At 43.2% G+C, this 26,543-nt stretch overlaps 4 protein-coding genes and 1 long non-coding RNA gene across 8 annotated transcripts; 3 read left to right on the top strand and 2 right to left on the bottom strand.

Annotated features, from left to right (window-relative positions):
• Positions 1-468: 468 nt before the first annotated feature.
• Positions 469-3,257, bottom strand: LOC105017826 (forkhead box protein A2-like). 3 transcript variants are annotated; one of them, XM_010882740.5, is made up of 2 exons: positions 2,497-3,257; positions 469-1,993 (listed from the first exon to the last, which is right to left on the bottom strand). In XM_010882740.5, exons 1-2 carry the CDS (start codon positions 2,578-2,580, stop codon positions 818-820), a joined length of 1,260 nt encoding a protein of 419 aa, XP_010881042.1. In that variant the 5' UTR covers positions 2,581-3,257; the 3' UTR covers positions 469-817. The 3 variants fall into 3 exon arrangements, with proteins under 3 accessions (XP_010881042.1, XP_010881043.1, XP_010881044.1); XM_010882741.5 differs by having other exon boundaries at positions 2,512-3,256; XM_010882742.4 differs by lacking the exon at positions 2,497-3,257 and adding an exon at positions 2,287-2,465.
• Positions 3,258-9,150: 5,893 nt separating this feature from the next.
• Positions 9,151-12,158, top strand: LOC105017823 (protein CEBPZOS). 2 transcript variants are annotated; one of them, XR_004574735.1, is made up of 7 exons: positions 9,151-9,208; positions 9,529-9,646; positions 9,720-9,764; positions 9,935-10,016; positions 10,156-10,265; positions 11,299-11,361; positions 11,588-12,158. XR_004574735.1 is itself a non-coding variant. In XM_034287791.1 (5 exons), exons 2-4 carry the CDS (start codon positions 9,529-9,531, stop codon positions 10,012-10,014), a joined length of 243 nt encoding a protein of 80 aa, XP_034143682.1. In that variant the 5' UTR covers positions 9,151-9,208; the 3' UTR covers positions 10,015-10,016; positions 10,156-10,998. The 2 variants fall into 2 exon arrangements, 1 of the variants encoding a protein (XP_034143682.1); XM_034287791.1 differs by lacking the exons at positions 11,299-11,361; positions 11,588-12,158 and having other exon boundaries at positions 10,156-10,998.
• On the bottom strand, positions 9,653-18,666 carry cebpz (CCAAT enhancer binding protein zeta). The gene is made up of 16 exons (XM_010882738.4): positions 18,428-18,666; positions 16,551-18,049; positions 16,127-16,358; positions 15,798-15,963; positions 15,558-15,649; positions 14,433-14,486; positions 14,172-14,274; positions 13,757-13,825; positions 13,604-13,670; positions 13,208-13,314; positions 12,491-12,557; positions 12,175-12,368; positions 11,242-11,331; positions 11,095-11,159; positions 10,905-10,986; positions 9,653-10,219 (listed from the first exon to the last, which is right to left on the bottom strand). Exons 1-16 carry the CDS (start codon positions 18,611-18,613, stop codon positions 10,068-10,070), a joined length of 3,225 nt encoding a protein of 1,074 aa, XP_010881040.2. The 5' UTR covers positions 18,614-18,666; the 3' UTR covers positions 9,653-10,067.
• Positions 13,296-14,438, top strand: LOC117593294. Its single transcript, XR_004574736.1, has 2 exons — positions 13,296-13,386; positions 13,629-14,438. It is a non-coding gene; the product is annotated as an uncharacterized LOC117593294 (long non-coding RNA).
• A 225-nt stretch (positions 18,667-18,891) lies between the features above and the next one.
• ndufaf7 (NADH:ubiquinone oxidoreductase complex assembly factor 7) lies at positions 18,892-26,237 on the top strand. The gene is made up of 10 exons (XM_020056168.3): positions 18,892-19,293; positions 19,384-19,547; positions 20,494-20,574; positions 20,737-20,847; positions 21,485-21,698; positions 21,837-21,895; positions 22,019-22,132; positions 23,168-23,311; positions 24,414-24,587; positions 25,293-26,237. The coding sequence occupies exons 1-10, from the start codon at positions 19,224-19,226 to the stop codon at positions 25,530-25,532; spliced, it is 1,371 nt and encodes a 456-aa protein (XP_019911727.2). The 5' UTR covers positions 18,892-19,223; the 3' UTR covers positions 25,533-26,237.
• Positions 26,238-26,543: the final 306 nt, after the last annotated feature.

The following is a 26,543-nucleotide window of genomic DNA, read 5'->3' as shown; positions in this document are numbered from 1 at the left end:
CACATTACTGGTGTTCGGTGAGGTTTAGAAAGGATTGGTTGTGTGGGATATGAGAAATTAATTGGGGATTTGTGAAGACCAAAACGTCCCTTTTTAAATCTAAAGTTAATAATTGTAAATTATTGTTGTTATTGTGGTGTGGTAATAATGTGTTTATGTTATGCTCAATAATATGGATAATTTTGTTATTTTGATGTGGTGCTTTTTGTTTCGTTTTTCGAAAACAGTGACTTTGGGCCTTAATGTATGCAATGGATATATTACCTAAAAGGTTATATATGCCTATGAATACAAACATCTTAATAATTGATTCATTTATACGGCTTTTTTATTTTACCTAATTGCATTAAATAGATATTTTCGATGTTTCAAGTTTCGCATTATGTACTTTAGCTTATAATATAATATTTGCAACGTTAGCCTATAATCTCGAGCCGTTGCCATATAATAATGCACACAAAAAGGTAATCTCAAAAACACAAAATAATACTTTATTATAGATGTTTGCCTCCTACACGAATAGGCTACACATTAACAACTTACGTTATAAGGGTTACACAAACGATATCGTCTCACAATTTGCAACATCAATTTATGCCGGGCCTGCGAATCCCTCGGTCAGGCCTACTACGCCTTCTAATTAATCTAGTGGATGTATGCAATGATTTCGTTGCATACCAGAGTACTCTGAACGACTTGACACAACATAAGTCCATTCCGTGCCCGCTGTCCATAGAATGTGATGCATAAAAAACTACCGATTTACAAATGTACAAATTGAAATTGTTGGGGGAAAAGTTCGAATGCATATTCAACTTCAAGAAGAGTTCATGATTGGCCTCGAGTACACACCTTGGTAGTAAGAAGTGTCCGTATGTGCCGAAGCAATATCTAAGCCAGTTTTAGTCGACATTGAGCCCATAGACAATGCCCCTGCCATCGGTGAACCGTAACCGTACTGCATCATCTGTTCATAAGTTTTTAGGTCCATTTTGTGGTGATGCTGCTGCTCCGAGATTAGATTGTTGATGGAGAAAGGGTGGTTGAATGAATAATGATGCTCGGGCTTCAGGTGCGCATCGTGCACGAGAACAGAATGATGTTGAGAGAGCAGGTGGTGCGTCTGGGGAATTGGAGAGGGCGCGTGTTCCGCGGGGCTCATTGTCTGCTGCCGGGGTTTCGGGTCGGATGCCGGCCGTTTGACGTCTTTCACAGAAGAGGTATGATGGGGTGATTCGTTACCGTTGCAGCTCTCCGAGCTGCTGTTAGAGCCCCCCTCGGAAGTCTTCCTAACGTTGTCCAGGCCGAGGCCTTTCTCGCACTTAAACCTTTTCTGTCTCCGGAGATAGCAGCCGTTTTCAAACATATTCCCCGAATCAGGGTGAAGGGTCCAGAAAGATCCTTTTCCCGGTTTATCCGGAGACCTGGGCACTTTGAGGAAGCAGTCGTTAAATGATAGGGAGTGACGGATAGAGTTTTGCCAGCGCTGCTGGTTCTGTCTGTAGAAGGGGAATAGGTCCTGGATCCACTGGTATATTTCATTCAACGTCAGCATCTTCGTCGTAGACTGCTGTATGGCCATGGTGATGAGTGAAATATAGGAATATGGAGGCTTGGCGTGCGTGTAGCTTCTCCGGTATGTCTTGGGGTCTCTTGCCCTTATAGTGGATTGTCCATACATGGGGCTCATAACGCTCATGTTACCGTATGAGGTCAGGCCATTCATTGACGGAGACTGTGTGCTTATGGGGCTCATGTTCGAGTTCAGTGCCGCAGTCATGCCCCCCATCCCCGTTCCCATGCCGTGCATGGCTGCGGAGCCAGGTGACATCCCGGCCATGGAGTGGTTAACACCCGTGTTGACGTATGGCATGTTCATGGGGCTACCCGTCATGTTGCTGGTTGAAGTCATTCCGGGCATGTTCATGTAGGTGCTCATCGAGTTCAGTCCCAACCCGGTGTTTTGTGTCATGTTCCCAACTGAGGTGTAACACTGAAAAGAAACGAGCAGATAACGTTATTAATATCTTCAACAATTTGAAGGGAATACATTGAAATTTTTAAATTGCAAGGACATGTTTTGTTATTTTCATTAAATTAAGTGCATAAACATCTAAATAATAGCTATTCTGGATAAGAGCGACTGCTACAGGACTTTATTAAAACAAAAACAAAATATTTTCTGATTTGATTACATGGCTAAATATGTGGGGGTGTATATGACTAAGTTATTAGGCAACGTAATAATTCGAAAAATACATTATGAAATAATAAAAAATAGCATACATTTCAGATTCCATTAGAAATTAAAACATATATAAGCCTGTGTATGAAAGTTAAATGTGTCTTAAGTTATTTCGATCCTCATTACAAATTGTCCAGGAGAGCGAAGAAGATATCCGGGAGTATTTCTAGGTGCCTCAAGTCAATATTTGATCACAAAGTTAATATTATCTCAGGGCTAATATTGAGTTGTATAGACAGCAAAATACATACATAAAGTCTACCCACCTCGGGCTCTCCGTAGTATGCGCTCCAGTCTGAATGCTCGTGTCCTTCCATTTTTACAGCACCTAGCATTGTGAACTGTCCAAAACAAATTTCCCTTAACAGCCTCTCAATCTCAGCAGAATATTTAACGAAACTACAGCCCTAAAACCGATAGGGGCCAACCGGACACCTAGGTCATTTAGTCAGCTTGCTGCCTGGGGACTGGTTCATGAGTAGCAGCCCGGAGTGCCTTCAGACGCTGTAAGCGACGATGACAGGAGTTGTAATGACGTTAGCAGCGCTCGAGCCTCCAATCCTCGCTCCTTCAGTGCCCTATTTGAATAATCTGCTCACACCTCACACCTAGGCAGGCACGAGACTCCACTGTTGGCCGTCTATTGACTACCCCATTTGAATTCATCCAATATGTCAAATGTGATTGTTTTCCGCAAGGGGAAAAAAAGGTCTAGAAAGAATTGTTAGAAGGAATGTGGATTGGCATCTTCTGACCGGGTAGGCTATTCTTATTTCTCAAGCAGTGTGGTCCTGACCTCACCTCTCTTTATTTGCCTGGGTTTCAACTGTGGTCTGTAGGCTTACGATCCGAATTTTTTTTTCGATCCAAACGTACCTGTACAATCTGCACCTACTTGCGTTTTCCGTTAGAGAATGGCTGGCGTTTCAGATTTGAGCAGTTTAAGCATGCAATAAAAAAGCAGTAACTAAAAACTGGTCTAACCAGTTAATTTCTCAAACTTTTTGTATTTATTTATTTATTGCAACACCAATAAATTAATACATTTGAATATTGATAATGATACTTTACGGTTCACCAGGTTCAATGCTGTGGCCATATTTAATAACGATTCTGGAATGTAAACACTGGGATGTTTATAGTTGAGCAATAGTCTTAAAGTCATCGGGTCCTTCGATTAAAATCTGCAGTGAGGGGGTTGATAAGGGTAGCCTACAGCGTGGTAATGACAGCAAAGCACAAATTCGTAGAACGCTGTGTTCCATCATTTTCGAATTTCGAAACATGGCAAACATTGCAGGGACAGCTCAACTCGTGTGACATCGTAAGATTTTGGATCTATAGTCGTCACATGATCATTAACTTGCAGACCTAAAACGCATGAATGCCCACTGAACTATACTTTTAAATGAAACGCGTGATTGGAACATGGATTGTAGGCTTTTATTCGTACGTTGTGTAGTAAATAAATAATAATTTAGATTGACACATGCTTAACATGAGCTCTAAACCATAGCCTATTCTGTTTTCAGGAAATATAGGAAAGGGATTTCCCCATGAACTAGGCCTAATTTCCCCTGACTTCGTAAGTGTTGGTTTCATGTAATATATATTATTCTGACAATATTTTTTTCCCTACCCTTTCACTCTGTGATCATCATTTACTTTAGGCGAGGGCCTGCATTATTTTTGATTTGACAATTTCAGGAGTAATTATTTAAGCTGTGGGATCGCTAAAACCTAAATGGATATCCACAGCAAGTTCTGATACATTTTGTTTCGGAACACAAATGCACTATTGAAAGGATATTAATGGACCAGTTTACCGGTCAACGTTTTTTATTGTTGTTGCTTTTTGTTGCCTAATAGGCGAAACACCACGCATGCACGTACCAGCCTACATCACAATTAATCATTCAATCCAAGGGTTAATAATTTTACTTGTGAAATTAAATTGTGATAGCCTAACTATCACAATCAAATATCTACAAGTAATATGGTGGTAGTGTTAAAAAACAGACACAACAACGTTGTATTTGGTATAGGCTCATGAGCCTTACAAAAGCTATATAGCCTATAATACATTAAGCAGCATACAAGCATTTATTAAATGCTTATGTCAACAATTGATTCATGCTTTTATAAACAAAACAAACAAAACCTTTTTTTAAACAAAACCTTTTCAAACAATGCTTTACTGTACATGTGTTGCCTATATTTGTGACAATTTGTGATAAAGGGTTGGTGCTGTCTCATAGAGTACACCAGAGCCTATACTTCCGGTAAACATCATGTCAGCTGGCTTTGTGTAACGTCACACTCTCAGGGTTCTGTTGGCAGCTGCTCCAGTGGGTCTAAGCGGGTCTCCTCACCAGCTATGATACAGAACAGCCTGTTGCTCTCATCACATGCACCAGGGATAACTAATCACAAAAAGTGACAGTTGAATCACCAATTGAATCGCCAAATATAAAATCACCAGCTGAATCACCAAATGTAAAAAATTATATTCAATCAAAGAGTAGTATTAGAAAATTGCATAACCCTTTGGTAATTTCTTGTCATCTATTTCATTCCATAAACAGCTTGTGACATGTGCTTTTGGTGAAGGAGAGAAAGTAATTTAGAATAGGGATTAGGGAGGCGAGACGGTGGATGGCGATGAATTCTCAAAGAGAATGAGAGGACACAAAAGAAGAAAAATCTAATTTAAATATCCAGAGAGCTGGAATAGGGATATGCTAGTTTCATTTCAATGTCTTGCACTGTGGCATAAAGAGTTATAGTTCCCTTAATTAGTTGTACTGTCAGTCACCCTTGTCGGCCTGAACAACTTTTCAAGAAACACAAGGTCGGGAGGTTAAGCTTGTGATTCATCAAAACAAAATTAATAAAGAGCCTTTTGTGTGCACGAGACGAAACCACAAAATGGTTGCTGCCAATTTCCTATAGTGACCGCAAACATACCAGAGTGACTGTGGGTTGGACTGGGGCCTTTATCCTGTACAGCTGTGACAACGGCTGTTGGCTGCAGGTTTGCGGCCTGCCACACTGTTTACCTGGAGATGAATCTGAAAGGCCGCGAAACAGAGAGGACACACAACCAAGGTGAAAGAGAAAAGAGAGTCTTGCTGTTTCAGATCAGAGAAGAGCCGTTATTGCGCTGCCTGACTGGACCACCGTGCTCTCGGCACACAATAGACCTAAGACCCGAAATACCTCAGGATCTCAACCAAGAGACTTCATTTCTTTTCTGTTTTTTTTTTTGGGAGGGGGGCGGGGTTGTAAGATTCAGACACAAACTTTCACATCAAAACACGGCTTATCATATTGAGAGCATTTTGTTGCTGTACAATTGCATCCTTAATTTTTGGCCAATATGTATTGATTTTTTTTTCTATGTGCATATTAACATTCACTGCAAAGGAGTCATTTTGTTAAACAAGGACTCATCTTCATCTGCTTATCCGGTATCGGGTCGGAGGACTAATACATTTATTTAAAATAGCTCTGTTGGTTAAAAAGCTAAAGTGTTAATATTTCCCAGGATCCATTGCAATGTAATTTTCTGTTCTAGCTCCCTAAAATGTAAATCGCATGTTAGAAGACTAGAAGCAGAATTACTTGGGTTCAGGGTTGGGCATAACAAATAACAACACCTGGTCAAGTTGTGTTTTTTGTTCATTTTCCCAGTTACTGGTATATGGTTGGGATCAGATTGTGTTGTGATGGTGTTCTTTCAAAACAACACAATTATTGCAGTGATAAAAATATCAGAAATTACAGCTGATGTGCATTTTCCATTAGACCCATGGTTTAACCCGTGGACATTACATACTGTATTTATAGAATATATACCTTTATCCCTTTCTGACAGTAAGGGAAATACAACAGATGACTATTCAATCTATCCCCAGAGAGATCGAGCACCCTCACATGTTTCCCTGACGAGCAAGATGCAATTTGTAGTGTTGACTGAGAAACAGTGTGGGGCTTTCTTCTAAAACCAGTGAGAGCTTCCCTGGTGTCACTCCCAGCTTCGTGACAAAGCTCCCTGCAGGCAAACAACATAAGTGTCCAACCTGTGTTTGTCTACCCTAAGAACACCCCCTCCAGATCCTAATAAATTGTCTCCTTTAGAGGAGATGACAGCTAAAAGGTTAACCACAGTGGAGGCCAATGGCATGTCCTCCCTCCATCTCAAACTGCTTCCTATTCCCTACATAGTCGTCCACTACGTCGGATGAGAGCCCATGGGTCTGTTGAAAGTAGTGCACTCTTTAGGGAAAAGGGAGCCATTTGGGACACTGCCTCAGACTCATCAGCCCCCTGTGGCTTGGGACAAACACAGCCCTCCTCCACATAAAACACAATGGTGCCAGCAGGGTGAGAAAAAGCCGCCTGGCGGGGGAGCCGCTGCTTCACCCCGAAACGTCCCGGGCCTTCCCGACCGCCCCGTCTGCGGTTTCCCCTCAGCTGCGGCAGCCAGCCGCCTCCCTGGCCAAGCAGGACACCCCAACAGCCGGCCAGATGTGTGTCTCTCAGGTGAACAAATATTGTCACTTGGTTAAGACTTCTCCGGTCCCCTCCTTCAGAGGCTGCTGTGTATTCCAGGGAATGGCAGGATGTTTAAGTAGCGCTGTGAAGTTTCTATGGTATGACAAGTCGGAAGATGCATAGCAGGGGGTCAGCTAATGAAACCGAAGGATGCCCCCCTCAACCTGCCTTCTTAACCCGTGTAGGGGTGCATCCCAAATGGCCCCCGGGTTTCTGGATAGTGCACTGCTCTTGTCCACAGTTCACTAACTTCATGGGATAGGGGGAAATTTGGGATTAATCCTTTCCTAATTCATCTTTAGCAAACAATTTGATCACATTTTGTAAATAAGATTAAAATGACCCCTGGTCTGAAGAACAGGTTGCACTTATGTCTCGGGAAGAGGAGTTACCGCTGATTATGTAAACCCAGTGATGGTTATAACTAACTACTATAAATATGTCTGTGGTCAGCGGGTCAATATGCTTGTGCTTTACACCTGTTTTCTCCAGTGGCTGTGGAGAAACTGATTATTGTGATTTTGTTGTTAAGAAATTCCAAAGCATCATTTGACGTGTGAGTCCACTAAGACCTTATAAACACAGGTGCCACTTCAAATGAAATACAACGTGTAAAGTTTTCACCTAGCCTACATGAGGTTTTCACAAGCATCCCATAAAAGGTTCACAAATAACCTATAAGCACATGGTATACACATTGTACAAAGGTTAATATAACCATACCCGTTGTAGGGTAAAATGTGAAACGTGACACCTGGTTTTGTTACTGGGTTGTTTCTTGCTCATGCATTATCATTTTGGTGCCAAACCCAGAGCTGGCGTGCGAGGCCAAAGTGCCCTGTTTTCATGTCACCAAACAAATGTAAAAGCCTGGAGTTTGGCACTTCTACTGGAACCGATGCTAGGGTCAGATTACATGAAAATAAAACTCTTTGCCAGGTCACACCAGCGATGACTTTTGTGTCCATTACAATGCATGAGCACAACAGATCCCCGTTAGATTTTTTCAATGCATCAGTTGCATTATTTGTTCACCCAACATAACAGGGTTTGTAACTGTGTTCAGATTTAAACACGTTGCACATCATTTCTGTCATCTGACATTAACTGAAGGAATTCTGATAAACTCTAATTCAAATGAGTTGTTCCTATAGGATTTTCCAAGTTTTCTCAGTTGCGTACTACAGAGATAGGCGTGGTCCACAAGGAGCTAAGAAAATATTTATTATTGAAATACAGATCAGGATAGGAATAGAAGAACTGTGGGATATTTAATTATTTTACTATCAGCACAGTAGGAAAGTGAGATTAAGGAAACAGAGAGAAAGACCACAGTCAGTAGCGATGTGGCTCTGTTTGCTAGTGGGCACGCATTTTTTAAATATAGTTTACAAATAAATTAAAATGAAGAATGATCTAATGGAACTGATAATTTGTTTGTGCAAAAGTGGAGATACTGGAGATAATGCTACATGGTAAGACAGTTTAGCCTACAGCAAAAAGCTGTCTCAGCCCAAACTGACAAGGTGAGGTATCGAAAGTAATTGAAAACATGGGTGTGAATAATTTTGGCACGATTAAGAAATCCATAATCCCGGGACTTGGTGGTTCTACAAAGACCTACAGTAGCTATTCGGTTTCCTAACCACTGTATTTTGAAATTTGTGAAAGTAAAACTGACAGCATAAACCAATTATAGAAATAGACCTGTATATAACCTCTATCTGGCATTTCCCATTCAAGTTGGAACTGGCAGCCATTGATAGTATAGGCCTCCCAGTGAGTTGGACTGTCAGTTTGACTCCAAAACCCTTCTAGAGGAAAACCCATCTCAGAATTAACCAATTACTTTACAGTCTATATCAGCACCACCGCTCCTTTTTGAGAAAAACTATTATTTCTTAAATTAAATCTTTTTGGGTTGTTAAAAAAATATAGGTTCCCAAAACACTTTCCCACACTCCTTTAGCATACAAATAACTCGTTATTTTATGTATTTCTTTAAAACTGTCACTAAACACTACACGGTTGTATTGTAAGACAAATGCTATAACAATTAATATTGAAAACACACAGAGACAAACATTATTTAATCTGTGGGTGAGTGCAGCTGCTTTAGGTAGTCTCTCACCTGGCTACAACAAAATGGTGATATGTCGGGGGTCCCTAAGGAGAAGGTTGAAGACCTAGGAGTGAATTTAAATGGTTTTATCACGTCCTGTTAGATTGTATCTTGAGTACAGTGACCTCTTGTGTTGATTTCGAAGAGTAGCAAGGAGTAGTGGTAGCCTAGCCGAGCCTAGCCCAAGGATAAATGTTTTTATACCGCACTGTGTCTAAACCGAGCTTCCGTACTTCGTACAGGAAGTACAATTGAGTTCCACAAGGGCATGCGTGCGTTGAGAGGTAGCTGTTTCGTTATCGCATGACCTACAATATAATGTAGTTAATTCGTGACACACTATTTTATGTGTTTGCAATTACAACGAAGTAGGGTCGACGAGTTAGGGTTTAGACGGATAGCAACCAGAAGTAAATATTGCCTGGTTCTTTGAGACTGCTCATCCTCAAAAAAAATTCGACTGTCGCCTAGAAAAATACATGTCCATTTTACTCTTGTCGACTGTCGTTGTTCTTGCCGCCTGCCTTGATCTTGGCTGTGTATGTGGATAAATGCATTGTGAGCTCCGTTGAAAGAAAACCTTACCAAAGCTTGTTTTCCCTAGATGGCACCAAAACCATTGGCACCGTTCGCAAAGAGGATGTTCAAAGGAATTGTACTACTTGAAGTGGCAGGTGTTCTGGGTGCTTATGGTCTTTATTACAAGATGAATACAAGTCAAGGTATGGCACCATTAAAATGTTTATTGAAATAATCTTTGTCAAGGAAAACCACTGAATGTGTTTTGTTGTTCAGATTTCAGGAACAGTATGAACAACAGTCTCCCCTCTGTTTTGGAAGGTATCAGGTGCAATCCTTTCTAAACGTAAAAACTCAAAGAATGAATCCTCAATTCCAAACTTAACTGCAATGAAATTAGTGACATTTGTTCATCTTGAGTTACTTAATGTAAATCACACAATGTCTTTGTATGCTAATGTTTTCATTTTGCATAAACCATTTCTGCCCAGTTTATTACAAGTCTAATGAATATGCTGGGGTTTATGGAATTCGAGAGAAAGACCTTGAAGATTGGTCCAAGAAGGCATAGAGGTATGTGTTGATGTTAACACACGAGAAACCACAGGTCTGGAAGTCCAGAAACTATCGCTTCTTTTTCAAAGTCCTTTTGCCAGCCCTTGGTTGACCAAACTGTTTCTTCTTGTTAAATGTTGCTTTTTTCTTCCGTAAGGTCTTCACGTCTCTGCCTCTGATCCAGTCGTCCCTCTGGGCTTCCCACTTGAGCTGCCTGACACCTGGAGGAAGAGGAGAGAAAAAAAAACATCATTACTTCCTCAACAGGTGTTTACTAAACCGTGTTTACTGAACCGTGTTCAACCACCGGATCCATTTATAAGAAAACATGTCCCAACATGAATTTAATTCAGTTATTGGTCATCGCACAGTTACTACCGTCACGCTTGAGAGACAATATACAAAACTAATTTGGTTGTAGTTCTGAACTAGTTCACTTGGTGGTATATCACTTTGCCATGCAAAACATTTAGTCAGTTTCAATTGGACGAAATCCACACCTTCCCATTTTGATTGACAGGAAGCTTCACACCTAGAATGCTTCCGTTTGGTGGAACGAATACACCTGATTCACTAACTCAAGTGTGTGATGATCAGTTTACACGTCGGGGTGCTAGCTATGGAATAGATCAAGTACACGGATTGGCTGAGGGTCCTGGGAGGGATGTTTGAGGAACACTGTTTCTGAGTAATTAATGTGATTGAAGTACTCCTGAGTATGACTGGCTGTACGTCTAACTGCAGTTATGTTACAGGCTGTTCTTGGGGGATACGCTTTGGTTTTTGGCTAGTATCTAGCCAACTGAGGAAATTATATGATTTGGCTCTGTATCATTTTCTTGCTTTCTGTCAAGTAGTGCCAACTGACTTTGTAAACAAGACAAATTGACTTTATGGATTGCTCACCTGCTTTGTCTTTGTTAGCCATTGCATTCATGCCGATGTTGTCAAACTTGGAGCCAACATTTTCATCCAACATAAACCCAACCTGTTAAACAAAGCATTTAGTATTAACAAGTTCTGTATGTTGGTTTCAATTAAAATTCAACGTGGAAAGCGAGTGGTGAGAAATACGATTTGGCCTTGGCAATCTCACCTCTTCGGCAGACGCAAACATCCCAGTGTCCCCTTTTCCTTTCCTTTTCTTCCCCGGTTTGGAACCTGTGAAGAACAATTGATACTTCAAATTCCTTACAAGTATTTAGGTTTTAGAAAATATTAGCCTAAAGGCCCCACTACTAACCTATAGAGCCACTGAAGTCCAGATCCTCTGATGCCTTCCTCTTGCTTTTGCACTTAGAAAATGGAGTGATGTCTGGAACCTCCATCTCATCTGGGTATTGAAAGGAAAACAGTACATTTGGTAAGAGTTTAAACAAAAATAATGATTTTGCGGCATTTGATGGTTTATTTATGCAGGAGTCTGCTAACATAACAGTAGGCCATAGCTGAACTGATGTTGACCACTAGACCTCCCTTGACAACAGGATGTTTTGTGCTAGCAAACCTGTATTGTAATATTTAACATTTTGATAATATATTCCAATATTAAACTGCTGATGTATTTCATTGCCACTTTATTGCACCAGGTGATCCTACTGGAAAAAAACTCTAAACCTACCCCCCAAATGACAGAGGAAGTATTAAGAGAAATACATGGAGATTGAGTAATTATGCAGGAACATGCTGATTTTGAGGATTGTCTGATGACTTAAAAATATTATTTGCTAGGTACAGGCACTAAGAGAATATATAGTCACTAAGAAAACTACAGGGGCTGATATGCTAGATCCAGGCTTATTAGTGCTGCCCCAATAATCTCTGGAGCGCAAATGCATATATTTAAACTAACATTAATTAATGTATTAATATTTTGATAGCTTTTATTAAAAAGTAATGATTTGCATTGCATCAAATGTAAACAGAAATTGCTTGCATCAGCTCTCATGTCAAATCACATGCAAATCTCTGGTGTGATATGTCTACATACTAAATATCTGAACAATACAAATGTTGTGTTTTTTTATTTTTATTATTCAGTTCGGGCCAGTAGATTTCAGACCACAGAGGAGTTCTACAGGGTTATATATACTCTGTATATTAATGAAATCTGTAGTGTGCGCTACGGCTCCCTCTCTTGAACAAGCTATTGCCATTTCCTACCAGTAATACATACCTTCATCATCCTCGCCAAAGGAGTCCATGAAGGCCCCGCCCTCCTCCTCCAGTTCGTCTCCAGAGTCTTCCTCACCCATACTGCCCAGGGACACTTCTTCATCATCCAGATCACCATCCAGTTCATCATCCAAGTCGGAGTCAGATTCATCCTCTCCACCTTTGTTACCCTTCTTAGGTTTAGCCTTTACATTGCTGCAACACACACACACACACACACAGTTAGCTAAATAATTCAGTATAGGAAAATATTTTGTGTGTCCCAGTTCCTGTTTGGGTAAATCCTGAATGCAAAGCTTTATCAAACTTGTACCCACCCAGCAAAGTCCAGGTCTGTTTCATCCACACCCAGGTCTGTGAAGTAGCTGTCACCTTCGTATGCATCTGGACAGGAAGAGATAACCACCAGGAAAGAACACTGAATTCTGACATGTCAACAACACATTGCCATGGCAATAGCAGTAGGCTGCATCTACCAGATGTAACCATGGAAAATACTGTGATAGATACATACTTTGTTTTATATCAAAAGGACAATCGCGCAAAATTATTTCTGCACTAGTTGCATGTTTCTTCAGTTTGTCCCCTTCCAAACTGGTTCTCCATGTTTTTAAAATAGGGAAACAATTTGCTATGAGCACATTCACACCCGTTACTGATCAAATTCTTCTCATGGCCCCCTTATAGTGCAACAATCCGTAAACTTTGGAACAGTGAATTGAAATAAAATAACAATACTGAATTGCAATAAATATGGCTAGAATCACATTGTCAGAACTCCAATGCGTATAATTTCAGCACCCGAGTATTATGATACCATTGTATTGTGAGGGTCCTGGCAATCCCCAGCCATATTTGTAAAGGGGATATTGTCTCATCCAAGGTTTTCGGAGTTCTCCCTAGTGGATATGTTCCTATTAGGTTTTTTTACCCCTCTAAAAATTGAAATTCAGCACAAACCCATAGTCTGACATTTCTGCATTTCAGGAAACAGACGTTCTATTGGTGAAGTCGGGCAGAGTCGGGAATCTTACCGAGAAGCTTTTCAAACTCATCATCGTCTACATCCTCTACACTCTCGTTATCTCCATGTCGTTGTGGATGTTGCAGGGCCTTCTCGGCCGCTTGCTTCTTGAAGAACCTAGTGATGGAAACATGCAGGGCAACGCATGGCACTTAATGACTGGAGGACCAGAAACCTCATCATTAACAGGTTAAGGGGTCTTTAATAGGGTGTTTTGTGTTTTTGGACACTGCAATGTATAGACATATATTTCATGATTTCATATGCTTACAGTTTATTGCTGCATATAAATGTACAGTACCAGTCAAAAGTTTGGACACACCTACTCATTCTATATTTTTTACAAAAATAAAAAAACTCTGATACTATTAGCCAGGAGGACAGTCTGTGACCATTGGCTACTCACCGATAGAAGAAGATTTTATCCACAGGAATCTGACTCTCCTCATTGGACAGGAACTCCTTGCTGTTCACTGGAGAAAACGTTGTTTCCTTACTTCCGCACAATTCAGGGACCTACCAATCTTTATCATTGTTAGACTTAAAACACCCAACTCACCTGGTAAATTGTGGATGTTGCCCATGGACTGCTTGTGTTTGGGCTGCATCACCGCAGCGTCTGTGTGCTCTGGGAAGGAAGGCAAAAACGCTTTCAACAAGGAGGAGCAGCAGGCAGTGTGGATATGGATAACTGACCACGGTACTGGACTGATAGTCCAGGCGGACTAGGCTGCTGGCCCTATTAACTGACCATAAGCCCCTGCAGCATGGGGCTCAATTCCACTATCTCTACAAGTAAAAGCAAAAACATTTCTTCAAGATTACAATAAGAATGCAATTTCTAAAATGAAGCATGCGCGTGTGGCTCAGTTCCAAATGAAATCCTGGTCCCTCTACAGTGCACTACAAAGGTCATGGGGGCATGTTATATCCGGCGTTCTGAGAAAAACGTATGACAATCTTAGCGGCATTACGTTTGCCCTTCAGCTGTTTGGGATTCCGGAAGACGAAGCGATCCAAGAACCTGCCGAGAGTGAAGTCCTGGAGAGGATCTCCGGTGTAGCTGATGAACTCTCCCTAAGGACAGGTGCAAAGGACGACTTAACACCCAAAACAAATATCGGAGTGGGGGAACACTCCCAAGGTTTATCCAGGCTTGTCGGTTGCATACGCAAATTGTTGTTGATAATAAGTACAGGGTTTTGCAAGAATAAATCAATAAAATTGAATCTTACCCGTAAGATTGTCTTGGCAAACAGTGACACAGAGGGGTGGAAATGTGCGGCGAGCTGATGGCAAGAAGAACAGAAATGTCAAGTGGGTTTTTCTAAGGTATACTACTTTTACTAAAGCAGGCCCACAACAATGCACATTTATCACAACACTTCTGCATCCCATGAGTCATAAAAGAACCTGGTTAAAAGGTAGTTTGTTATAAAAGGGCCCTTGTCTAGGGCGGTGCATTATAAAGGGCCCTTGTCAAAGGCAGTGCGTTATAAAGGGCCCTTGTCAAAGGCAGTGCGTTATAAAGGGCCCTTGTCAAAGGCAGTGCGTTATAAAGGGCCCTTGTCAAAGGCAGTGCGTTATAAAGGGCCCTTGTCAAAGGCAGTGCGTTATAAAGGGCCCTTGTCAAAGGCAGTGCGTTATAAAGGGCCCTTGTCAAAGGCAGTGCGTTATAAAGGGCCCTTGTCAAAGGCAGTGCGTTATAAAGGGCCCTTGTCAAAGGCAGTGCGTTATAAAGGGCCCTTGTCAAAGGCAGTGCGTTATAAAGGGCCCTTGTCAAAGGCAGTGCGTTATAAAGGGCCCTTGTCAAAGGCAGTGCGCTATAAAGGGCCCTTGTCAAAGGCAGTGCGCTATAAAGGGCCCTTGTCAAAGGCAGTGCGCTATAAAGGGCCCTTGTCAAAGGCAGTGCGTTATAAAGGGCCCTTGTCAAAGGCAGTGCGTTATAAAGGGCCCTTGTCAAAGGCAGTGCGTTATAAAGGGCCCTTGTCAAAGGCAGTGCGTTATAAAGGGCCCTTGTCAAAGGCAGTGCGTTATAAAGGGCCCTTGTCAAAGGCAGTGCGTTATAAAGGGCCCTTGTCAAAGGCAGTGCGTTATAAAGGGCCCTTGTCAAAGGCAGTGCGTTATAAAGGGCCCTTGTCAAAGGCAGTGCGTTATAAAGGGCCCTTGTCAAAGGCAGTGCGTTATAAAGGGCCCTTGTCAAAGGCAGTGCGTTATAAAGGGCCCTTGTCAAAGGCAGTGCGTTATAAAGGGCCCTTGTCAAAGGTAGTGCGTTATAAAGGGCCCCTGTCAAGGGTAGTGTGTTATAAAGGGAAACGTGTGCCATTTGGTGGTTGTAGCCATTAATAGACAAAACTCACCCTGTGCAGCTCCCATAAGGTGGTGTGATCAGCCCCACAGAACAGTGGGTTCCTGTGCAGGGGATCGTATTTACCCTCCACACTCTTCCCACCTGAACAGAAGAACAAGTATGGATCACCGGAGAGTTTGGGGGACACCTGAACCAAAAGGTGACTTTCATTACAACAGCTAATGCCTTCAACTACCTCCATGGAGGTTCTGCCCCCTCCAAGAAATGAAGTCCTAAAGATAAAACGCACCTTCTAAGTTTTGGTGATGTACCCAGGACGAGGCCATGGGTTTCAGCTCTTCTGGCCTCTTCTCACTTGGTTCTTCCTCTTCCTTATCAGCATCCACAAACCTCTCCTCCTCATCATCATCATCCTCCTCCTCCTTTAAATCTTTGAACTTCTCCTCTTCACAATCCTGCAATCGTAATATGTGAATTTAAGAGGAAATGATAGCAAATCAGTAGTAGTTCAGTTATGCGACTGTAAGATATACAAATAACTTGGCGTCTTTTAAAAGGCATTATTTTAATAACTACATATTATAAATAGCGTCATCGCGTCACAGAGCTCTGCCTCACCCCATCCTCCTGCAGCAGTAGCTTGAGGCCTGGTCTGGACTTCATGACCTCTGACACCAGAAACAGAGCCCCGCAGGCAAAGGTTGAGTTCTGCTCACAGCTGACCTGCAGCAGCCTCTTGACAAATGCTTTAACCCGGCGCAGGACGATGTCAGCCTTCAGGGACTTATAAATCAGGTTGAGGAACATACTCTGCCTGGAGCACTGAGACAGGCCCGGGTCTATGAGCTTCCTGTTAACCAAAAACAACGCAGATGTATCAAACATTACTGCCATCAGTTACGGGCGCGTGTACGGTAACGCTGACAAAGAAATTACCAAGCAAAATCTGAGTAATATCACAGAGACTTTGCAGCTATTAAGATACACGGGTCCACAATTTTGTCTATCAACTTTCATAGCAAGGCGACTAAGAGCAGCTCACCTGTAGAGAGACACATAGAAGCGGTCGGAGACAATCTGCTGGGAATCCATCACCTGGAACAACAGCATGAGAGCCTGCACAGCCGTGTTGAACTTGGCCAGATGCACCACTTTAAACAGCGTGTCCAGCTGCTCTTTCACCTTCTCATCTCCTGTCTCGGCATACGGATAGGCCCTGTTCACGCCAGACAGCAGGGCGCCGAGCATCTTGGACTCCACGTCCTTCTTCTTGATGCACGCCCGGAAGAAGGAGAAGTAAATGGAGATCAGTTTGCCTGCGAGCTCGGCCTCATCGTGGCTCAGCAACACCTGGTTGAGGAAGCACACGGCATAGTACTGCGCCTTCAGGCTGACGTTGGGCCGGAACATGAGCCGCTCCACCTCGCTGCACACCACCATCTTCATGTTGGGGTGCTTGTGCAGAACGGTCTCCAGCAGGTAGGAGGCCTTGGCTGCAGTCTTGTACTCCGGGTCTCCTAGCTTGTTGGCCACCTGGATGAGCACGGCTCTCTCCTGCTCAGGTTTCTCCATCAGCAGCTCGTGGGCTGTGGCCAGGGCCTTGGCCTTGGTGGCCGCCACGGTGTCGTGGGCGAGGACGTCCAGGGCCACCACGAAGTCGGCCACGTGGTGCTTCAGGAGGTGCTCAAAGTGCCACAGGATGAGGCGGCGGTCGCGTGCGTCCTTGTTCCCGCTTGCCATCGTCTCCAGTTTGTCAAAGGGATGCTGGGCAAACGTCCTGAGCTTGCGGTCGTCAGGGAGGAGGTCGGACATGAAGAGCTCCCGGAGAGTGTCCAGAGCCATCAGGCCCTGTCTGCGGCTGCCCCTCTTCTTCACCATGGTGACCAGGTTCTCGATGTGCTCAATGCTGTGCACTGGGGAATCCTGTATCAGGACAGTCATGGCTGCCATCCTGTCTATGAGCGTTCCGGCAGAGACAACGTTCTTCATCCAGGCTGAATTGGCCCCCTTCTGCATGTTCTTCTTGGTCTTGTAAAGCCCCGTTTCAGCCTCAAACAGTCTTATAGCCAGGGCCTTGTACTGGGAAACCAGAGATTCATCTTGCGGGTCAGATGTAGTTTCTGTTGTGTACTCCAGATCAAACCACTTACCACCTGGTTTGATGAGCAGCAGCTGCCTTTGCTGAAACTCAAATGTGTTTGCATTTATCTTAACTTTCTTTCCAGTCTCTTTATTCCCCTTGTTCTTTGTCTCCACTGGAGTTTTGTCAGGCAACTCCTTGCCTTTCGCCTCAATGGGTTTCTGTTCAACCAACTTAGTTTTCTTGGCATCAGCATTTTTGCTCCCCTTTTGGCTGGTCTCTGCCTTCTCTTCCTCTGTAGGCTCGTCTGGTACAATCTGTTGGTCTTTGTATGAGCGGATGCCCAACTTAGTGATGAACGTTTCCAACTCTTCAGGTTCCAGGTCATCAATGGCTCCTTTTTTACCACCATCGACAAGATCGTTCTCGTCGGTGATGTTGACAAGTAAGGTATAGTCAGCCTACATCAGGATCATGAGAAAGGCATGAGATAACGGATCACGTTGCAGTCATGAATTACATGTGAACATTACCAAATCCATTACGTTCGCAACTGTACTGACAATTCAATAACGTCGTCCAAATAAATACTACTGTACGACACTAGTTAGGCTTACGCTAGCTAACATCATCATCATCAATAACTGCCTGCCACACTTCTTCAAAGCCGAGCAATGTTTTATACAACCAAATGTGCAATAGATCAATCGTTCAAAAAAGTTAAAAATAATATTAAACAACAATCTAGAAAACGTCAGGAGCAAAAAGCCACGTGTTTACATAAAAGTTGTAGTTGTAGCAGTAGGCTAACGTCGAGGCAGCCAGCCTCAGTTACTTACTCTGGTTCCACCCAAACGTAAAACCTCGTCCAAATTGAATTCACCGTCCGATTGAGAATCATCTTCATTAATATCTTCATTAATTTCTTCTCTTTCGTCTCCATCGTTATCGTTTTCAAATACGTTCTTTACATTATCAACATTTGTTTTGACTACTTTCTTACGGTTCTTTCGTATGGGTGCCATGCTGAACGCAGCATGTAGAAATATCACAGGACCTGCAAGGAAGGTGTAGCTAAAGTGTATAACGCCATTAATAACGGTTGAAATAAAATATTTTATTAACTTTATATTCTTTTTAATTTCACAAAAATATCTGCTATTTTATCTCTAAACTGGCATTATTATAATAATAACAAATACCAGATTTTTATTCCAGATTCTATTTGTAGTTATCAATCAGGACTAGTTCAAAGTTCAAAGAGAATATGAACCAATCAAAAGCTTTATCACTAGCTTTGCGTCCATGGAATTGTCCAATCAGATGTATTGTTACCGTAAGAAAGCGGATCTACTTGGACATGCAAAAAAAAAAATGATTTAGCTTGTTCATCTCACTAGTTATTTGGGGAAAAATATGGACTAGAGTTTGTTCTCCTATTGAATTAGTGCAACGAGTTAGCTGATCCCCGATTGTACTTTTAGTTACCGCGTGCTACATGTTCAGCCATAGAGCTAGCTGACTAGACTACAGTACCTGCTGTAAAAGTCAGAACTTGTTAGGAATTTCTAAACTAAAACATTTCTTTTACATTGAAACATTGTTTACCTGTATTGTATCTAAATTGCGGGCTCAATGAGAACAATAAGAGCCCTGCAGAGTTTTAACAGAGTCCTTGTTTGCACTTGTCCACAACCACCATCTGGTAAGATATATTTTTCTATTTAATGTGGTTTATATCAGATAGGTAAGGTAATTATATCAATATGATCCAATGTTTACTTATTTTCCATAGTTAGGTCATGGAGCGTGGCACAGGACAAACGTTTTTCCAGCAGTTCAGCAGAGAGACCAATTCCAGGGAACTCAGTGCTCAGACACCTAACCTCCAAGATCAAATCTACTGGTCCTATCTCAGTGGCTGAGTACATGAGGGAGGTTCTAACTAACCCAGTCACGGTAACTACTACATTAACACAAACACACACACACACACTGGTTGCGTAAGTATTCAACCCATGTGTCAGGGCAGTTCCCCATTGAAACATATGAAGAAATTGCCCTAACGTTTAATTGACCATTGGTCTGTGAACCTTTAAAGTTGCTGTCACGTTTTCTGGTTAAAAAACACTGTTGAAGGATCAATGGTTGAGCAGTGTCTTGAAGGAAAATGAAAACCGAATAGCATTATACATAAGTTAGAGATAAAATAATAGAAACGCATAGATTAGGAGAAGACTACAAAAATAATATCCATGCTCTTGGGTAAACCAGTGAGCAGAGATGGATCAGGAAGTGGAAGCGGCATCACACCAGTCAGGAACTGCAAAGTAAAGGCTGACCGTGAAAATTGGTTAAACAAGAAGTAGATGTGTAAGAGAAGCCCCAGAGAAGCCAACAATCACTTTCAAGGAGCAACAGAGTTCTGTGGCTGGGAGTGGAGTAAAGGTGAACCAGTCAACCGTATTTAGAGCTCTGCATTACACAGTTCTGTATGGGACAGTGGCAAGAAAGAAGCTGTTACTCAAAAATGTACCGTCTGAAGTTTGGCAGAAAGCATGAGAGTGAATGCAGGTCAGATGAGACCAAGATAGAGCTTTTTGGTCTAAACTCAAAGTGCTATGTGTGGCGCAAAGCTAATACTTCTGTCTATGTTGTGGGGATGCTTCTAATCGGCAGGGTCTGAGCATTTTGTTAAAATGGATCAACGGATGCCGCCAAAATACCCTGCCGGGAAATTCTCCTAAAGAACCTGCTCCAATATCACCTTACAATTAATTTGTGTATCTGAGGCTGTCCAATCAAGCTTCCGGTCTGACAAGCTTCAGTCTATTTGCTTGACATACAAGTACTCTGTATAAGGGTGTATCAGAGATTAAGTGGTCTGTTAAAATTGATTTCCCAGGGCTACTATGTGCAGAATGATATGCTTGGGCCGGACGGAGATTTCATCACATCCCCGGAAATAAGCCAGATCTTTGGGGAGGTAAGCATTCATCCAGAATAATGAACCTGTGTGTGTTATAAAAAAGTTGACGTGTGCATGTAGATCAACAGTCTCTTGACGGTCTAGTCTCTAGATGCCGGTTCCATCCTAAAAGGCCTGAGCGAGGACCGTGGTCTGAGCTCATTCTTCCTCTGTCTTTAGTTGCTGGGGATCTGGTGTTTGAGTGAATGGATGGGAGCAGGGAAGCCCAGTCACTTGCAGTTGGTGGAGTTTGGACCAGGAAGAGGCTCCTTGATCAGTGATGTCCTTAGGGTGTGTTCTCTGTCTGCTGCTGCCCGCTACCGCCCACATGTTCAAATACCGTGTGTTCTCTGTCTGCTGCTGCCCGCTACCGCCCACATGTTCAAATACCGGGTGTTCGTGATGGCCATTCGAGGCTTCATTACCGTTGTTCTAGCAGCAGGATATTATACTAGCCGCAGTAACTCAGATTTTCCTTTTTCAAAATTAAAGCCATCATTGAAATATTTGAGGGAATATAATTAACAATCTAGTCTGTACATTTTATGTTTTGATGTCCGTTTCAATGTTGTTCTTGTCTGTTCTTTTTCACAGACTAGATTGTTAACTATAATATAATGCCTTATACATTTCAGTGACGGCTTTTATTGTGATAAAGAAAATCTGAGCGCTGCCAGCATTGTATAGTGCTGCTAAAATAATGCTAATGAAGCCTCGTATGGCCACCACTACCGTTATGTTATTCAAGTCAGTTCACTCTATGACCAGGCGAGGGAGCCATTCCCACATTTAAAACGCCTTTATTTTGGACCATCACAGCTGGTCTTGACCATCATCGTGGATGGTTTTATTGGGACATTTAAAGTCCGGTCCGATGGCCGTAGAGTCCAGTGTGTGACCCACCCGTACTCTTGCCCTGTGTGCCCAGGTCTTCAGCCAGCTGAGCGGGGCCCTGGGTGGGGCTACAGTCTCCGTGCACCTGGTGGAGGTGAGTCCTAAACTCAGCCAGATCCAGGCCCAGTGTTTGTCAGGGGACCAGAGCCGGGTATCAGCCAGTGAAGATGAGCCTGTGTACCGCCAGGGGACCACTGCCGCTGGACTGCCCATCTCTTGGTACCGGAACCTGGATGATGTCCCCAGAGGTAATAAACAATCGTTTTAAATAGACTAAGTCCCAAAACGTGGAGGTTGTGAAAACTTGGCCGGAGTTCAACTGTAAAGTTTACTATAATCTCAAGGTGAAGCTGTTAAAGTAAGACCTATTCTTTTCTTTCAAACAGGCTTCAGTGTCTACCTTGCTCATGAGTTCTTCGATGCCTTGCCGATCCACAAATTCCAGGTAAATTAGCTTCACAGCTATTTCAATAGAGATCTGGATAGCGGATCAGAAATAATTGAGAAACACGAATTGTAATTGTGACGCCCTCTGGTTTGTTCTGCGTTAATTGTGTCCCGGGCACAGAGGACGGAGAAGGGGTGGAGGGAGGTCATGGTGGACGTTGACCCAGAGGAACCAGATAAGCTGAGGTTTGTCATTGTTCCAGCTCCCACTCTGGCCTCTACTCAACTAATACAGGTGAGTGCTGCCTTGAGACCTTTAAGTCTTCAATAACAATTTGGATCGCATTTGGTCTGCATGTGCAGCGTGTGTCAGGTTTGTGAAAGGTTTGCATGAAACGGCCGATTTCATTTTCAAGCTAAACATTTTCGGTCCGTTCGTAAGCTTTGTACACCACACGCTCGAATTCGCAGTAAAAGAAAAGTAATGTATTTATTAAATGTCTGAACGTCTGCGCGGCATCTGGCTTTTATTACCCATGTTTATGCAACATATACAGTACCAACCTATTTGATCTCGCTCCTCTGGAAGAGAGCAGGGGCTTTCAACAGCCTGCCAAAGGCTTACATCATCAGTGAGTTTGGATGAAGCCCCCGTACAGGTTTTAAATCCTGGCTAATGGCTGTGCCTGAATGGGCGTCTCTGGTTCCACATGAAGATGCACATCCTATTGCACGTATAAATCTGCTAATGTACACATACTTTAGGGTAGAAGAGTTGTTTGTTGATGGGTTTTCAGGCCCCCGGGGATGCAGTGAACACTGAATAAATCACACAGAAAAGGGACTTATGGCTGTGCTTACTACTTAAAACTCTGCATAATGTTATCTTCTGCTCTGTCATTTTTCTGCTGTAATGGGCTTTACTATTAGAAGTCGACAGGTCTGGGTTTTAATACTCCACTTTAGTCTCTCTTTCGGCTTGTAGATGTTCCAGAATGTGTTTCCTGACAGTTTACTTCAAAGGTCTGTCCCATTTTGCACTCCATTTCCATTACGGCACATAACAACCATGCTGTATAGGGATCCAGTTTGGGCCACGTCCCAACCCCCCCAAAATTGCCCCCTCCTCCTTGTTTTGTGATGCCTGGGGGCTTGGAGCTTTAGGTGGAGATGAATTGGAAGTGAAGTCATGTGTGATTGATGATGTGTGTGTGTGTGTGTGTGTGTGTGTGTTCCTGCTCTTGCTGCGTTGGCCAGCACTTCACACAGACAGGAGGTAAGCAGAGCTGCTCTTGTTTTTCACCCTGAAACGCCCTGATCTTTGACCTAGTCAGATGAAAAGAGACAGCACGTGGAGGTCTGCCCAGAGGGCGGGGTCATTGTCCAGCGCCTGGCCAATCGAATTGCGGGGGATGGGGGTGCGGCGCTGATCGCCGACTATGGGCACGACGGGACCAAGACCGACACATTCAGAGTGAGTGCGATCCTGAAAGCCTGCTCATCAGACACTTCTGAAAGGGTGTGCGCGGGTGTGTGTGTGCGCGCATGTGTGTGCTCGCGTGTCTCAAACAGAGACAGTGGATGGCTTTGGGTTTTTCAAAGGGTCAGTTTGTTTTTGTCCAATTCTGTATTTATGGTGTCCAGTGTGTGCGTGTTTTTAGGTAAAACCAGACAAAATTGGACTCATGGGGACCTTTTGCCGGTCCTCATGAGGCAAAAGTCAATTTCCGGCTCAGGGTTTAGGTTTAGGGTCAAACTTACAATTCATTTTAGGGGTTTCTTTAAGGTCCAGGCGTTGTTGGTTAAGCTTAGGGTTAAGGTTAGGCATTACATCTAGGTAAAGCTTAGGCATAAATGTTACTTTATTGAGGTTAGGGTTAGATTAGGGTTGGATTAAGATTAAGGTAAGGGATAGGGTTAGGTTAAGGGTTAAGATTAGGGAAAGGGAACATGCAATTTCTATTTTCTGGTCCCCATGAGGATAGCCATACAAACTTGTGCGTGCCTGCGTGTGTGTGTGTGTGTGTGTGTGTGTGTGTGTGTGTGTGTGTGCGTGCCTGCGTGCGTGTGTGTGTGTGTGTGTGTGTGTGTGTGTGCGTGCGTGCGTCTAAAGTAATCAGCTGAGCCTGCCTCAGCTACATGGAAACAGATGCAGGAAGCTTGCATGACTTTCTTGCCCATTGCTGCTGGCACACGGAATCCAGGGTCAACTGCCCTCCGGGCCTGTTCCTGGGGCTCCACCCTAACCCTCCGGGCCTGTTCCTGGTGCTCCACCCTAACCCAGCCTCATCTGGCCCCTATTAAGAGGGGTGGGCTTTCCCTGCTGGACTCACTGATGTGTGTGATGAAAGGCGGCGGGAAACCACGCGGTCCCGTCTGCCAACGGGATGGACACGATTCATTGCGAACTTGCACTTAAGTCGCTTAGATGACTGTCGGTCGGGCTCTCATGAAAGGAAACACCTGAATAGGTTTCAAACTGAACTACTTCAGAACAATGCAACATTTAATGGACTGCACTAGCGGTCGTCGTGTTTACCGTTAACAGTGGAACACCACCTGTTCCCCACCACCAGGGTTTTAAAGGTCACAAGCTCCATGATGTCCTGGCCTCCCCCGGCTCGGCAGACCTGACTGCGGACGTGGACTTCAGTTACCTGAGGAAGATGGCTGGAGCTATGGTGGCCTGCATGGGCCCTGTTTCTCAGAGAAGCTTCCTGAAGAATATGGGCATTGATACACGCTTACAGGTGATGGAACCCTATGAGCTCGGCATGGTAACACCGATTTATCAGTCATGAAAAAATAATTGAACCCTTTCCAGATTTTCTCTTTTTTTTTTTTTTTGTATGTTATCAGATCTTCAACCAAAACCTAATGTTGGTTAAGAGGAACTTTATTTAGCAAATAAAACATTTGTATACCTTATTAGCAGGGTTTCGCAAAAGACACATTTTCCAGTTTAAATACGTGATTGCCCCTTTATGATCAACAACTGCCTATGCCACACTGGGCAGCGGTGCCTAGAGTTAAAAGTTCCTGTAGTTCTTTATCAGTTACTTACATTGATGTGTAGGAATTTTGGCCCACTTTTCCTAGCATATCTGCTTGAACTGAGCAAGATTTGGTGGGATTGCAAATCCTTCAATAGCAACGCATTTTTGTTTAGGTCTGGACTGTCCAGGCCATTCCAACATTTCAAGTGTTTCTTTAAAGGCATTCCTTTTATTAGACAAAAACATACATTGAGTCATTCATAAATGCAGATGAAAATGCAAAAAGTGACTGAAATAATGTTTATCAGTTTGTGTCAGTATCCAACCAATAACGCCCTTCGACGCAGTGACATAAGAGCACACTCATGGTTTCCAACTGACCAATCGGAGCTTAACAAAAATTATTGAACAAATGATATTCAGCCAACACTGGTCTAATAGCGTTTTTTTTCACCTCAGGTTCTGCTGAGGAACTGTGCAGATCCGTCCACGAGGGCCCAGCTAATCCACGGCTACGACATGCTGACCAACCCTGCGAAGATGGGTGAGAGGTTCCAGTTCTTCACCATGCTCAACCACATCCGTCTAACCGGGCCCGAACCCAAGCAGCCTGAGCTGGGCGCGAAGATGGCCCCAGTGCCCAGGAAAGCTCCAGCGCCTCTGCCTGTGGCTGGCTTCAGTGAGCTTGGCCTGTCCTGACACGAGACTCACCCTGGGTTACCTAGCAACAGCACCGCAAGGGCTGATTGTCTGCTCCTTACATGTGGGTGTCGCATTGTACCTTGATTAAAAACAAGGCCTTCTGAATCGGCGAGATTTTGTCTTACCGTAGTGTTTAAAACGTACGTGCTTTTAACTTATTATCCTTGGATTTATGTATGCAAGCAATTTGCAGTGTGAAGTTAGGCCCTCTGACTGAAAACACAGTGGAAGGTTCCACACTGTTCTCATCTGATGAACAGTATACTCAAGTTATTTTCTTTAGGGACAGAATGAAAACCAGCTAAACGCTTGCTCAGCATCTGTCAGATATATCTGGCACCAAAGTACATGCTTTCAGTTTGACTATGAGAAAAAGTGAGACAAGAAAGTGGCATTTTTTACTGAACGGCAGAAACATTCGAGCACGAGTCTACAGATGGAACACTCACCGTGTTAGATTGGCCACCTCAGAGTCCCAACCTCAATGTAATTAAAGCTATTTGGGATCAGTCGGTCATGCAATACAGCAAAAAGTGTTTTTCTTACAAAAAGTGGTTTGCTACAAAATTGTATTGCTTTCGGTTATGTATTATGCTGGAGGCCATGCAAAAGATTCACCTGGTCTAAAAGCACAATATATTTTTGTTTATTTTCGTTCTAATGGTGTTTGTTTTCCAACAAATAAACACCTGTTTAAATTAATGGCTTTAAACATCGTACTGTACACTGTGTGGTAGAAAATGTAAATGTGCGCTGTCAGAAGTATGTCAACCAAGGTCACCAGTGTTTGAAGCTATAGGAAACCATTAATGGGCCACGTGGTGCCTAGCTGCCAACACATCTTGAAGCAATTTGGTGAGCTGGGAGTTAGTGTAACCCATACGTCACAAATGCGGTCCTGTTCGCTTTTTAGTACGCTAACTTTGACTAGAACCCTATTGGCACAGGTCTGAAGTAGTGCTATACAACGTGGATTAGGGTACTACATGGGAGGAACGCTGCCACTCA

Source organism: Esox lucius, chromosome 18, assembly GCF_011004845.1.
Source record: "Esox lucius isolate fEsoLuc1 chromosome 18, fEsoLuc1.pri, whole genome shotgun sequence".
Classification (NCBI taxonomy): domain Eukaryota; kingdom Metazoa; phylum Chordata; class Actinopteri; order Esociformes; family Esocidae; genus Esox; species Esox lucius.
The sequence above is the reverse complement of the archived record's forward strand: the minus strand, read 5'-3'. Positions and strand labels throughout refer to the sequence as shown.

Bases quoted from the DNA above. Each gene is read 5' to 3' on its own strand.
- LOC105017826 (XM_010882740.5), bottom strand. From the start codon at position 2,580: ATGCTAGGTGCTGTAAAAATGGAAGGACACGAGCATTCAGACTGGAGC. The intron at 1,994-2,496 runs GTATGTATTTTG...GTTTCTTTTCAG, and splicing joins CCGAGGTGGGTAGACTTTAT to TGTTACACCTCAGTTGGGAA.
- LOC105017823 (XM_034287791.1), top strand. From the start codon at position 9,529: ATGGCACCAAAACCATTGGCACCGTTCGCAAAGAGGATGTTCAAAGGA. The intron at 9,647-9,719 runs GTATGGCACCAT...TTTGTTGTTCAG, and splicing joins CAAGATGAATACAAGTCAAG to ATTTCAGGAACAGTATGAAC. The intron at 9,765-9,934 runs GTATCAGGTGCA...ATTTCTGCCCAG, and splicing joins TCTCCCCTCTGTTTTGGAAG to TTTATTACAAGTCTAATGAA.
- cebpz (XM_010882738.4), bottom strand. From the start codon at position 18,613: ATGGCACCCATACGAAAGAACCGTAAGAAAGTAGTCAAAACAAATGTT. The intron at 13,671-13,756 runs GTGAGTTGGGTG...CGTTTTCTCCAG, and splicing joins CAACATCCACAATTTACCAG to TGAACAGCAAGGAGTTCCTG. The intron at 12,558-13,207 runs GTAAGATTCCCG...CTTCCTGTCCAG, and splicing joins TGAGTTTGAAAAGCTTCTCG to ATGCATACGAAGGTGACAGC.
- ndufaf7 (XM_020056168.3), top strand. From the start codon at position 19,224: ATGAGAACAATAAGAGCCCTGCAGAGTTTTAACAGAGTCCTTGTTTGC. The intron at 19,548-20,493 runs GTAACTACTACA...TTGATTTCCCAG, and splicing joins TTCTAACTAACCCAGTCACG to GGCTACTATGTGCAGAATGA. The intron at 21,699-21,836 runs GTAATAAACAAT...TCTTTCAAACAG, and splicing joins CCTGGATGATGTCCCCAGAG to GCTTCAGTGTCTACCTTGCT.